The sequence below is a fragment of the Habropoda laboriosa genome, unplaced genomic scaffold (assembly GCF_001263275.1).
Source record: "Habropoda laboriosa isolate 0110345459 unplaced genomic scaffold, ASM126327v1 scaffold462, whole genome shotgun sequence".
In the NCBI taxonomy this organism is placed as follows: Eukaryota; Metazoa; Arthropoda; class Insecta; order Hymenoptera; family Apidae; genus Habropoda; species Habropoda laboriosa.
Genome location: NW_017100566.1, coordinates 359,045 through 373,347, shown reverse-complemented (window position 1 = coordinate 373,347; position 14,303 = coordinate 359,045). Strand labels below are relative to the sequence as shown.

General features: G+C 39.8%; 1 protein-coding gene across 1 annotated transcript in view; it reads left to right on the top strand.

Annotated features, from left to right (window-relative positions):
* LOC108576639 (dexamethasone-induced Ras-related protein 1-like) overlaps window positions 1-7,790 on the top strand; it is a 16,576-nt gene extending 8,786 nt beyond the window's left edge. Inside the window, exons 2-4 of the mRNA XM_017939665.1 lie at window positions 4,333-4,522; window positions 4,879-5,089; window positions 7,578-7,790. Coding sequence (XP_017795154.1) covers window positions 4,333-4,522; window positions 4,879-5,089; window positions 7,578-7,790 — 614 coding nt within the window. The remainder of the gene's footprint in view (window positions 1-4,332; window positions 4,523-4,878; window positions 5,090-7,577) is intronic.
* The last annotated feature ends 6,513 nt before the right edge of the window (window positions 7,791-14,303 follow it).

The window sequence follows — 14,303 nt, the reverse complement described above, 5'->3', positions numbered from 1 at the left end:
GCGCCTCGACAACTCAAAGTGAAGATTTATTTTGAAATACAGAACAAGGCCTCGACAACATTCCTTCCTTAAGTCCTTTGCTATTCCAAGGAAATCCTCTAAGATTTGAAAAAACGCGAGACACTCTTAATGTGTATAGTGTGCACTAATGGCACGACGACCCGTTCGTTAGTGGCGTACTGATGGCTAGTTCCGCCGTCGCGTAAGGGTTAAATTCGCAGAAGTCATCTCCCCAGTTAAGCGTGTACTTATGTGTGCACTACTGTATTTAGATACTGTTTAAATAAAAAAATATTATACGTTTTAAGTGTGAAGAGAGAAGAAAATTGGTTTTGCTTCTGGTACGTGGAAGATGGTAGTTTTATTTCATTTAGATTTCCCGTTTCACTCGAATCGATTCTCTCGAAGAATATTGTAAGGTGTGACAGAGGCGAGAGAAATAGTAGACACTTGTTGCGGAAGGAAGAGGAAGAATGGAATTCTCCTTCGTCTTGTACAATTGTATCTTCCCTTTCTTAACCGTTGCGCTAGGGCTGAGCTAAACGTGGAATTGTATCGTTCTAGCGCAGAGATTCTATGTTGGATATTAATTAACGATGGTAATAATAGTTAGGGATTATTGTTTCGCCGTTTTCTATCAGGCAATTCGTTGAATTTATGTTAGTATTGAGTAATGAGTGGGTAAATTATACAAGGTGTTACGTGAGTGGTGGTAAAATAGAAGCGGGAAGGTGATGATTTTCAAATTTTCAGGGGTAGTTGATAATTTTGTGAAATTAAACTCTGTGAAATTTCAGCTTTCTATTTCAAACGGTTTTCGAGATATTTAATGTTCAAATTTTGGAAAGCAACTATAGCGACTCTTAGTACTTAAAGGCTTAAATCATAATTTTCTACAGGAACTGTCCTTCATTATCGTATCACATTATCGCTTAGCGAGAAGCCACTGTAGTGACGTATAATACCTAAAGGGTTAAATCATATTTGTCCATCTAAATTGTCCATCGTTATCATATCACTTCTTATTACTACACAAGTATGGCATATTTGTCTCAGAATATTTCTTCTCAAGAAGCCACCGTAGTGACGTATAATACTTAAAGAGTTAAATCATTGTCCATCGTTATCATATCACTTTTTATCGTCACAAAAGTATGGCATATTTGTCGCAGAATATTTCTTCTCAAGGAGCCACTATAACAACGTGTAATACTTAAAGAGTTAAATCATTGTCCATCATTATCATATCACTTTTTATCGTCACACTAGTATGACACATTTGCCTCGGAATATTTCTAATCGAAAAGCCACTGCAGCCACGTATAATACCTAAAGGGTTAAATCATATTTTCCCGAATAAACTGTCCATCGCTATCGTATCACTTTTTACCGCCACACGTGATATCTGTTTCTTGCCGGAGAAAAACAGATTTACCGTGATCCGAAGGAAACACAGGAGACAAAGTGTTGCTCGAGCAAAACGGGTTCATCTGAGAACGAGAGGGAATAACAGATTTATCCGAGGGATTCCCTGTTACGTATTCGGGTCGCGTTCGCCAACGATCCGTCTAGCCGCGTTAATTTTTTTCGCCGCGCACTCTTCCGACAGAGGGAAGCCGGAAACAAGGCAGGTGACGTCCCGTGCAGGAACGTCCGGAACGTGAAACAAAATTTACAACGGTGTCTCACCCTCTATCTATCTATCTACCCCTTCTCTCTCTTTCTCTCTCTTCGAGGTTTGTGAAAGCGTGTAAAAAGGAAACGTACTTGAAAGCCAAAGGGATATTTCAGGATTTCACGGCGACGCGGCTAACAAAGTGCCTGGCGGCTGTCCCGTTGAAATAAAAGCCACCTAAACGCAATTCCCGCGGCTCGTTTTTACGGTTATTCGCGGGCGGCGATCAACGTCGCGCCCCTTTTGCCGCGCGTAACCGCGAATAATAGAAAGTTTCGACTTGAAGCGGAGGCGAGGAACCACCTGCCTCGTCGTAAAATAAATATGCAAGTTTTACGGGGGGATTTTACGGTGAAACGTTCACGAGGTAAACGAGAAAATTGGGTATTTCTTGCGGGAAGTTAAAAATGAGGGGGAAATCAAGGGGTCGAGGTTGAGTCAATTTTGGGTAAATCGGGAATTAGATACTTGTGGAGAATTGGAGAAAATAGGGGAGAGTCGAGATTGAGGTTATTTTCAAATGCACAAAAAATTAGAAACTCGAATTTCTAATACCTTTCTCACGGAAAATTAGAGAAAACAGAATAAAATGAAGGAAAATCGAAGAGTCAGGGTTGAGTCGATTTTGAGTACGTGAGAAATTAGGGAAAATAAAGAAGAGTCGAGATTGAGGTTATTTTCAGGTACAGAAAAAAATTAGAAACTCGAATTTTGAATACCTTCTCTACGGAAAATTAATGAAAATATAGAATAAAGGAAAATGGAAGAGTTAAAGTTGAGAGAATAATCCTCCGAGAGTTATTTTCGAATGCACAAAAAATTGGAAATTTAAAATTTTAATACCTTTCTCATGGAAATTTAAAGAGAAACGAAAGAGCGAATGTTGAGTAAATAATTGGCCAGTAGCTATTTCCAAGTACATTATAAACTTGAACATTTAATATGATTTTGCTGCACTTAACCGCCGTTTAACGTAAGATGGCAAATTGACAAATTTTCCCCGAGACGGCGAGTATTTAAGTTGACGTAAGGAAGGTGCGAGGGCGTGTGGCTCGCTTAACGGAGCGCCCGAGGAAGTAGTTACATCGTGATTTAAAGGAAAAAGTGGAGCGAGGTCTGCCGGTGTTTTTGTCATTTTAATGACACTGTTGCCGAGGTCGCAACCTCCGGGAACCACCTCGGGAACTTTCGCCGTGCAAACTCGAAAAACTCTCTCTGTTTCTCCCTATCTCTCCCTCCTCTCTCTCCGCTGATTTTCTCTTTCTTTGTTTCTCTCCTCTTCTCTGTATCTCCTCTCTGCTTTCTTTGTTTCTATCTTCTTCCCTCTCTCTCTCTCTCTCTCTCTCTCTCTCTCTCTCGGTTTATCTCTTTCTCTCTTCCTCTCTCTATCTCTCTCTTTTTCCCTTCCTCCGCTCTCGCTCTCTCTCTCTCTCTCTTCGTCACTGTATCTCTCTCGATTTTTCTCTCTCTCCGTTTCTCTCCCTCTATCTCTCTCTGTTCTTCTCTCTTCCTCTCTTTCTGTCTCGGTTGACAAACGACACGATCGATTCCCTACCCGCTCGGTCCTCTCTTGTTCCGCGAGGATTTCACGCGGAACAGAAACTCGTTAAAACTCGATCACGTTGTATACGTACAAATATACAATGCACATACTTATATTACGAGTGCGACGTTCGACGCGATAAAAATTAGCACGCTCGGATAAATATTCATAAGCCAACCGCGGTTCCGGACACGCTATATACCTTCTTGCGATCATCGATAAGTGTGCAAGCGTTTGCATGAAATTAGACCGGTGGACATTGATGAACATTTTAAACCTTCCCCCCTCTCTCTCTTTCACTCTCTATTATTACTATTACACGTTGTGCTAAAAAGCTTCCACTTTTTTACCGATAAAAAATTCACCGTGACAGAAACGAATTGCATGCTATTCACACGGTACACACAAGCAAAGGAAACAGAAAAAGACGTGATTTATTCGAGTACTACTCTTACTTTTTCACTGTGAAAAAATTCGTCGAGAACTTCATTTTCTTCGCCCAGAATTTCGTCAAAGAGAAACGAAAAGAACGAGAACATTACGAAAATAGAGATAAAGACGGTAGATTCCATAGGAAATCGACGATCTTAGAAGATCCATCGGGAAACTTAGCTCTTCGTCTTTCTCCCTGCAGATTTTTACTTTCCACCGTCGGCGAACAGCTCACGATGTAAAAACTTGGCCAAAGGATGAAGCTTAACGAGATTCTGAATGATTTACATGCGAACGAAAAGCGGCGAAACAGATAAACGATACTTAGGAAAAAGAAAGAAAGAAAAAAAGATCGACGCTACCCTTCTTCGTGCGGAATTACACCAGTTTTGAAATTCAAATTCCGCCGGAGCTCCTCCGGTTAAAGAAGTTACGATGAATTCACACGAGGGGTTGAAACACGGTAGTTCCAAAAGATTTATGCGATTAACGATAAAAATGGGACGTTCAATTCGCGTGACTTTGCTCCGAGATGAATTTCCAACGATAAACCGTGTTTCTCTTAATCGCAGATCCTCCTGTTCCTTTTTCCCTTTATTTCTATTTTCGACCTGGCCTGATTTATCGGTGAGAGAAAAAAGACTGTTCGCGGTGATTAAAACGATCGTTTATTATAAACCAGGAGATCTGTTCGTGGTGGTGTTCAGTCTGGACTGTCGAGAATCGTTCGAGGAGGCCATCAGACTGCGAGAATCGATCCTGGAGACTAAAGTGAGCGCGACCCAAAGCGCCACGAAGAGCAGAAGCAAGAGTCACTTCAACCTGAAGGTTCCTATGGTCATCGTCGGAAATAAATGTGATAAGGATGTAAAGTACGTGCACCGTACATGGGTTAATTAACGTGTAATTAACGATACTGCATGTTAGCTACGTAACATCGTGTCATTTTTTTCATTATTTTTTAACAAACGTTAAAGTTGAGAGTTTGCTGGATTTTTGTATTGAGAATATTCGAATTTTCTTGTATTTCAACGAGCATATTTTTTTTTTAGAGGAAAATTTCTCTTTTTTTTCGGTACTGTTTGGTGTGTTTAAAGTTTCGTGTAAATAATATTAATCGCGATTATACGCGGTTTCAAACGGTGTATTTCGTGGAAATGAAATTATTTCAGTAGCGTTTCGTAATATTAATACGGAGAAAGGAGATTGCGAACACGTTGTTCCACAGAACAGTTACAGTGGAGGAAGCGGAGGAGTACTGCAATAGTCAGGATGATTGCTGCGTTTTTGTGGAGGCGTCAGCTAAGAGGAACTACCACGTGGAGGAGCTTTTCTACCAGCTGTTCATTGTAGCTGGTCTACCCTTGGAAATGGCGCCCAATCATCACAGAAAGGTCCCCCTCACTTTTGGCTCTCCGACTATGTTACCACCGTCACAGGTAAATTCTGACAAAAGTCTCCTCTGATTAAAAAACCCCAACCTTTGTATTTTAAGTTTCCTTCGATTCTCTGGGAAAATTCATTTCTCTTGGATTCGAATGTCTCAAGAATTCTCTGTAAGGAAAATTCATTTTTCTTCGATTCGAATATTTCGAGAATTCTCTGGGAAAATTAATTTTCCTTCGATTCGAATATTTCAAGAATTCTTTGTAAAAATTAATTTCTCTTCGATTTGAATGTCACAAAGGAAAATTATCTCTGGGAAAATTCATTTCCCTTGGATTCGAATATCTCGAGAATTCTCTGGGAAAATTCATTTCTCTTGGATTCGAATATCTCGAGAATTCTCTGGGAAAATTCATTTCTCTTGGATTCGAATATCTCGAGAATTCTCTGGGAAAATTAATTTTTCTTCGATTTGAATATCTCAAGAATTATCTGTAAAAATTAATTTCTCTTCGATTTGAATGTCACGAAGGAAAATTATCTCTGGGAAAATTCATTTCCCTTGGATTCGAATATCTCGAGAATTCTCTGGGAAAATTCATTTCTCTTGGATTCGAATATCTCAAGAATTCTCTGGGAAAATTAATTTTCTTTCGATTCGAATATCTCAAGAATTCTCTGCGAAAATTCATTTCTCTTCGGTTCGAATACCTAAGAATTCTCTAGAAAAATGAATTTTCTTTCGATTCGAATATCTCAAGAATTGAAGCAACGAGATCTCGAGGTGCAAAGGGACGAAACGTTAGCAACTATTCCGTAACCTAACCTTTCGAAATGGACGAATTCTGTAAAAGACAATATCCCTAAGGAGGGACATTTAGCGTACGTTAGAAGTCGCGGAGAGGTTCTCTCAGAAACTTGTTCATTTCACGGTACTCGACTCGAAGATTCAAAACACCGGAGGGAGGCAAGGCACTTTGGAAATTTCCGCGACGTGAACTAGAGCGAACGGAAGACGTCTTGCGATGCGAGGGAGGGATGTAAATAACTCTTAATTTTGAAAGCGTTGTAACTGTACTATGGCGGTTGGATATGGCAAGGGGAAATAAATAGAGAGAGGATAGGTGGAAGAGGAAAGAAAAAACCGTTTCGTACAGGGTTTCCTAATGGACTCATTAGTAAAGCTAGCTAGGAAACCCGTGCTTCAGACGCGGGGAACGCACGGTGTTTCGAGTATACGAGTTTCAGGAACAAAAGGCATAACTTAGCGTTTGTTCAAAATTTTTAATTCGATTAAAAGAGGGTAGATATCAAAAATTATTATAGTACAACGTTAAAGTAAAAGAGTCACTTAGAAATTGATACACTTTTGCATAGAAAATTAGGGCAATTCGTTACTATTGCATTAAAACTATTCTCCTATTTTAAAAATATTTGAATATTGAATTCAACTTATAAATGTCAAATGAAATTCTCCAATATTCTGCCAGTAAAATATATTTGAAATCTATTTTATTAAAGATTAAAAAACCTTAGCCGTGTTATTATTTGAGGCTTCCGGGTGTACACCGTGTCCAAAAGAAATTATATTCCGACGTTTCACCAGCATTGCAGCTTCATCAGGGTCTGGAGACGCACTGATAATGGTGCGCGTCAGGGTGTTCACTCCTATAAGTACCCATGTTCGTTTAAATCAATTAAGAAATTAAGAATCACAATGACGCACACCATTATCAGTGCGTCTCCAGACCCTGATGAAGCTGGCTGCACTGCTGGTGAAAAGTCGGACACGGAGTACACCCGGAAGCCTCAAATAATAACACCCGTATCGATCCGGGCCATGAAAGTCTCAAAACTCTCGTTAAAAAAGCTAAAATTGAAGGTAAGTAAAAGTTAAAATTTCAAGAATTTACGGATTACACGTTTGAAATTTTTAATTTTTGTCCATTAATCGAAAGGAAACAAGAAACAACTCACCGCCGCAGTAGAATTTTCAAAATCCACAGCAAGTGTGCATTAAATCTTCAAAATGATTACGTCTTTTCCCTCAACCCCTCGACGTATCATTTCTTTTCTTAACTGTGCATCTAAGCGTCACCTTTTTCCTCTTTTACTGCTATATTAAACAAAACAAGCGAATATATCACAGACTAATAACATTTGTTTGAATTAACCCTTCGGCACTCTACTAAAATTGTAAATTACGATCAAAAATATTCACATTTCACAGGTATTTTCCTAATAATTACGTCATGGACTACGTCATAGTTATAACAATAACGTCTCGTTCCATTCTAACTGTCTTCCTAACAGTCTCTCTCGAGCTAAACAGTTATTCTGCATATATAAACGCTTCACCCGAGTCTCACACAGAATAAACAGTCAAAGGGTGAAAATACACAACACATTCACACCAAATCTTGACCAAAATCAGTACCACGAGTCCTCGTTATCACGCATCAAGGGTTCGACGATAACGCCTCGTCCGAGCGTGCCTCTTCCCGCCGTAACACCCCTGAAAGAGCGACAATTTGTTTTCAGCCAAGGCACAAAGCTACCCTGAGCATAAAGCGACGTCTGAGCGATGCCTGCGGCGTCGTTGCTCCGAACGTGCGTCGTCCAAGCATCAGAACCGATCTGATGATCATGAGGACGAAAACCTGCTCCCTTGCAACTGGTAACGAGAACAACGCTCCTGGATCGAGAATCACCTTGCGCACCTCCGACGCCAGAAAAACGTGCTCCATTCAGTGATACCTCCCGGAAATCCTCCCGAAACTGATTTCGTCTACATAGATGAGTAATAGGAATATCAACTTGTGTACGATCCTCGCTGAGATAACTCCATTCTAATCGGCGTATGAAAGTTATCGCCAAGTAAATTCGTACGATTCTCTCGGTTCACTATTCGGCGAATAGTTCTCGAAAGCGGCGTTAATTGCGGCACGGTGAAGTGAAACGAGATGGATAGGGAAAATTGCGACATATGGAAGGTCTGTTTTAACGATGGAAAGAGGCAATCTAATATCGCGTTTTTACGTTGCACGCGGAATAGAAACGTCGGGGGAGAAGAGCGAGGATCGTCGATGGAGGGGAAACGTTTCAAATCGACCACGCTGCTCGCCTTAATTAATTAAAAGGAATAGCTCTAGAATAGCGTCCCGGAAGTAACATATATTATTAAAGTAAGGAATACAAAACGGTGGGGACACGTCGATCGAGTTCTTTCGGCTGAAGAATCGCGGCTGGAAAAAGGAGGGAGAGAACGTTTCACGTGATAAACTTCTGGAGCTTTTTTGGAGCGTTATCTGACCAGTCGATCATTTTTATCTGTGAAAGAGGTAATTAAACTGTTCCTTCTTTTCTTCTGTTTCTGTTGGACTGTCGAGTGAGCAACTTTTCATTCATGAACTCGAAGGGGATGATTCCAACACGTTGGATCATTAGCGACCTGCGCTTCCAAGATTGGTGAAAGCATTTAATTCGTCAGATTTTCAGTTTAATCTTCAGTTTAGTTTCCATGTTTACGTAATTTTATTTCGTAACTGTTCGCATATTATTCACGCATATTGGGATGTGTTTTGTTCAAATAAAAAATTAATTTCGGCGCCGTGGACGAGTTATGTAGAATTGATCCGGCATTCGACGTGTTGAAACAGTTTCAAACGAGACTCTTCACGATTCCGAGTGAGTTTTAAGGACAGTATCGGGTTTTAGGGATGATTAGCGTTTGCGAGAAATGATCGACTGATCGTGACACATCGTTGAATTCTATTTAAGCATGATTGTCAAGCCGGTACGAACAAAAAGATACGGCATACGTGTATATAGTTAATTTATTCGTATGAAACGAGATGGCACACAGAATTGTAAGAGCATTCGAACGCGTTCGATCAATCGTAGCAAAGCTTCGAGTTCACTTTGAATATCCATTCGGAGGCTGTCGATAAATCTACTATCTTCCATTCGTAATTATAATACTTTTAACGCGTCTCAAACTGACGAAAAGTTCGTTCGTCTTTTCCAAAAGAAAGAAAGTGGAAAAAGTAAAAAAAAATGTTTCAAAACTCGATACGCTTTTCGAATCGTATTCAATCTGTCGTTCGAACGCTTGCGTTGTAATTAACAGGAAGAAATTTCGAATACACTTATCCCTCGCGACACTCTACGCATACAAGCGGCTGTTGATGAATTAAAAGCGGAATGGAAAGAAAAATTTAAAAAAAAAAATAAACTGCGCATCTTTTCGTAAAACTCACCCCTGATTTTCTCGGACCAAAAAGAAACCTTTCGTTCTCTTGTAATAAATGCGTAAATGATCGATTGTGCGTTCTTCTTTTTTCCCAAAAACAAAAACGACGTTCTTTTTCTCTCGTCGTAAAGAGAGAGAAAGAAAAGGAAGGTAATTTTGAAAAAAAAATATAAAAACGACACTCTTTTTCTCTTACAGTAAAGAGAGAGAAAAGGAAGATTAATTTTGAAAAAAAAAAAACAAACACGACTTTTTCTCTCGTCGTAAAATGAGAGAAAAAAGGAAGATAATTATACAGAAGTTAACAGCGTCGCTTTTCTCCCTACGTTCCCCATTTGAAATACCAATGACACAAAGAGTAATCTCTGGAGAGTTAAGAGAGACAGAGAGAGGTTGTTAGACTCTTTGTATGTAATTACCAGTCTCCCGACGAAACGGACGAACGTCGCGGGTATTTAAAAAACGTCGCGCGACTCGAAATCGGGCCACACTCTTCGTCTATTTATGCGGTTCGCGCGACGGTCATTTCCGAGGCAACGTCCCGGCGACGCAATGAAAAGACATTTTTTTTACAGAACTCTCCCGGCAGATTAATTAGCCCTTCACAAAAGAAACTTCCCCAAGGATCCGTGACGAGTCTCGGGGTAAGGCGAATTATACCGTTAATGCGTTAATTCATTTCCCAACCGGGGAGCTTCCATCTTTTTCCCACCCCATTTACCATTTTTTACGTGTCAAGCTCGACTTGCCTAATTTTTTTCACTGCGAATTATCTCCGTGCAACACTGTTGAAATTCAATCGACACTCTGCGAAGTTTGTCGAATAGGAGATGAAATTTTATTGCTAGGATGTGTTACACACTGGACTATGATTGAAGTTTATTTAAATCGAGTTCACCCGCCGTTCTAACTCTCAATTAGAGTTGAATAAAGGAATTATTAGTCGTGAGCGTCACTCCTGCCAGATGACATTTTAATCCACTTTAACGGCGCTGATTTAACCGGCTTAATCGGCGTCTGAGAACGGCTCCGCGCTGAGAGAGACCCACTCTCTGCACGAACACCTCTCCTCTTCGTACTTAACGCTGGCTAATTGATCTTTCTTCCTATCGTATCGAGATAAGCCGTCGTTGAGAATTTTTAGTTGAAATTGTCGAGGAAAATATGGAATGGAAAGTTTCTTAACCCTTTCTCTACGAAACACGTGTATATCCGGTTGCAGAACAGATCGCCTAGTTATCTTCTCCAGTTATGGTGGCACGAGACTATTTTCATCCACAATTTAAACGTTCTCAAAGGACGAACAAGATGGAATACAAATATTTTTAGAAAAAGTTCCACATTTCGTCTGAAATTTTAGAGTCCGTCATTTTGAGGTTATGTTTAATATCTGCTACAATGCACAATAGAAAAATATATGCATTCCTGTAAAAAAACATAGGTGACTTTAAAAAAAGAACAGAAGAAAATGACATTTGCAAATAAATTTTTCTTCCATCTTATTTACCCTTTGAGGCCATTTAAACTGGGTACAAAAATTGTCCCGACATCGGGACCACAGCTGGAGAAGATAATTAGGTGATCTGCTTCACGTGGACGATCGTGTTCTCATAAATAAAATATCGCTGTCCACTGAATCGCCGTTCCATTGTTGTGAATCACTTAATTCTCAATCGTACGTGTTTACTTTCATGCCAACGTTGAATAATAACTGTTTCGTCCAGTACACAGAGAGCACTTTTTCCCTGAAACGTGTCTAAAGGGTTAAAAGAGAAAAAAAGGTTACATTTCCTTAACAACTCTTTAAGTTAGCAATTTCTGAGAGCAATTACAATTGTTCACAAATCTATTCTAGGTAGAAGAAACTTCGTCTAAAACTGCAACTTCTTATCTGAACCGAGTGGTCCTCTTTGTTCCCGGCAGTTCACTTGGGTATTCATTGAGGAAGGGCCGTTATCGAGGATTAATCGTTCACAAGGTCCCGTTGGACAAAGATCTCCTCCTCGGGAGAGAACGATTTCTCGTGCAACACTTCGAGATAACGAACTTCCTCGAGGAATTTCAACGTCTATTTAACTGCAAATTACGGTGTACCGAATAATATTAAACAGCGGCTTCCTAAGGGGAGAAAATTTCGAATATACGAGAAATTCTTGGATTCGAAGATTTCGAGATACAGAAATCGTTGACTGAAAAGAGGTACGAAGTTAGTGTCCCCAACCAAGATGGCGCCGGCCTTAAGTATCGAGACTCAGGCGTGGCAGAACTCATTAGAAGGAGTTTCAGTACAGAGAGTACGAGGTGACCGCAAAATTCCAGACGTGCGGAATGTTTAATTAAACTCCATCGAGAACTCGAAGAATTTCAGACGAGGCGTCGCAAGGCTTGTGCATGACGCGTGTGTGTCTCTTTCATTGTCAAGAGGAAGGAAGGGTAACGTCGAAGGAGACAACAGTTTTTCCCGCGTACGAGACACATAATTAATTCTGATTTCTCCGTTGCAACGGTGTTTTAATTAAAGTACCGCTGTCACTCCGGCGAGAAAGACGGCATGTTCGTTTTGAACATGTTGTTTGTACGTGTATTCGCGGCACGGGCTGCAACGATGTCGATCATTCATTTCGGTGTAATCAACGTCGTTTTTCATAAACGGATACGATTCGTCGTGCAAGTAGGTACTGCTCGTAAATTAGCGAGATCGGCGAATAAAACTTTATTATCCCGAAACTCTCGCGTGCACAGAGCAATATCATTGACAATGGGAAAACGAATTCCCTTTGTACCTGTGTAATTAGACGCGCGATTTTCGAGAGAACGCCCTCTGGTGCTTGTAATTTATTGCCGATTCGTTTTATGTAGAATGTTTCGTTAAGTGAAAGAGGCCTTTGGTAATAGGAGAAAGGACTGTACATAAAAATTTTAATTCAGAAATTTAAATTCTGTTAATCAAATCGAAATATGCAAATTCGAACTGTGAAATTCAGCCAATCAAATTCAAGGAAATCAAATTTAAATATTAAAATTTTTAAGTTTAAATTTAGCCAATGAAATTCAAAATATTCAAGATTTAAATTCAGCCAATCAAATTCTATATAGGTACTCAATTTTAAATATTCATATTTTAAAATTTGCCAATCAAATTCAAACTACCGAAGACTTAATTCAGCCAATCAAAAACAAGCTACTGAAGATTTAAATTCGGCCAATCAAAAACAAGCTACTGAAGATTTAAATTCAGCCAATCAAAAACAAGCTACTGAAGATTTAAATTTAGCCAATGAAAAACGAGCTACTCAAATTTAAATATTCAAGTTTTTAAATTTACGTTCAGCCAATCAAATCCAAGCTATTCAAATTTGAGAACGGTATATCTGAAATATTGCAGAAGCACATTTTCCCTTATATAATACTTGGGAAACAATACATTCTCATATCTCCACGCCTCCGACAACTTCGGGCAACTTTCGCATATAAAGGCAAAGTGTATTTCCAGAACACGGCCGGAAAAATGGTAAGTTTGCACGGGGCGTAAGCAATCTGCGGGAGCATTTGCTCCGTTGGTTACACGTGATGAAGGGGAACAAGGTAGAAATCACTTTTCATACGATCGCTAGGCGAACACTCATGGGAACGATGGAAACGATTTCACTGGTGAAACAGAAAGGGAGAATTTCATTTTAACTGGTGTGGAAATTCGAGAGCAGTCCGCGGCTCTAACGAACCCCCAGACATGAGTATTCCCAACGGAGAAATAAATAGGAGATATCTTGAAGCGCGGCTGCGATAACCGCGAACGAGCTGTGAAATTTCGCTCTACGAACATCCCGCCATCTGAAATTCCCCTCTACTGTACCGCGATAATACGTCAGGGAGCCAGCTGAATTATCGTTCCCTTTCCCTGCTTATGCTGCAAGATGAGAATTTCACCTTGGCTATTTATAATCGTGAATTCGTAATCACTGGACCTTTGTTAATGGACACCCCTGGCTTATAGTCAAGGCTGATTCTCATTTTCTCATTGCAACCCTCGTCTTGTTTCTCTTATCTAGACTTGTCCGAGGAGGGGTTAGGATAGACTCGTTAAAGCTTTAGTCGTTTCACTTTTATTCTGAATGACACTTCCTCAGTTAAATTGTGCAATTTAATATGGAAATTTTATTGTTATTATTATCGGGTAGGTACGGACCGAGATTACGTAAGATATGAATACAGTTCTTATATTCATAAATTCGTTTCATGTTTATTAATAAAGATTCCTCCTAACCTTAAATAAAGATCGTTATAGCAATCAGTGATTTACGTCACTGTTGGCCTGGCTGGAATACATTATATTCCAACTTGCATGATTTTATTAATCGATAAAGCATGCAAATCAGTGTGATTATAAAAGCTTTTGCTGCATGACTCACGTGCACTAGAAACGCGACACATTTATGAAACTTCGCACTATTCGTAAGAATATGTTTCGTTCGATTGATAATCGTTGCAATCGACAATTAAACCAAGAAAAGAAATTTATCCTTCTTTGTTTTCGTTTAATTTAAACTAAAGCACAATACACATTTTACAGGATTAAAGTAAATTAACCTGCACGATTTCAATCATAAATAAACACGTAAAAAATTCAAACTAAAAAACGGTTGAGTAAGAAATTTATAGATGCGCATGCTCACTACGCATGCGCGCAAGTTGCACCATCGACCTCTCGAGACGTTGGAGTAACCAAATGCGCAAGATCGCGCGCAAGCGTATTACCCACAGGGTTCTCCGCCATGGCTAAGGTAAATTTATCGGGCGCGTATATTTCGCAACGAATCGACCAAAAGCTACATTGAACTTAGCCTTTAAGCCACAAGTCAAGCCGCTTCGCGTCGTTCGTCAAGCTGATGATCAAAATGCTGGCTGTGTGCGGTAAAACAAACATGTAGAACGAGAACCACGCGTATATACACTCAAAGTCCATTCTCGTGTGCGACGTTACACAGCGGGCACGTGGATTTCTCGTCCACGAGTGA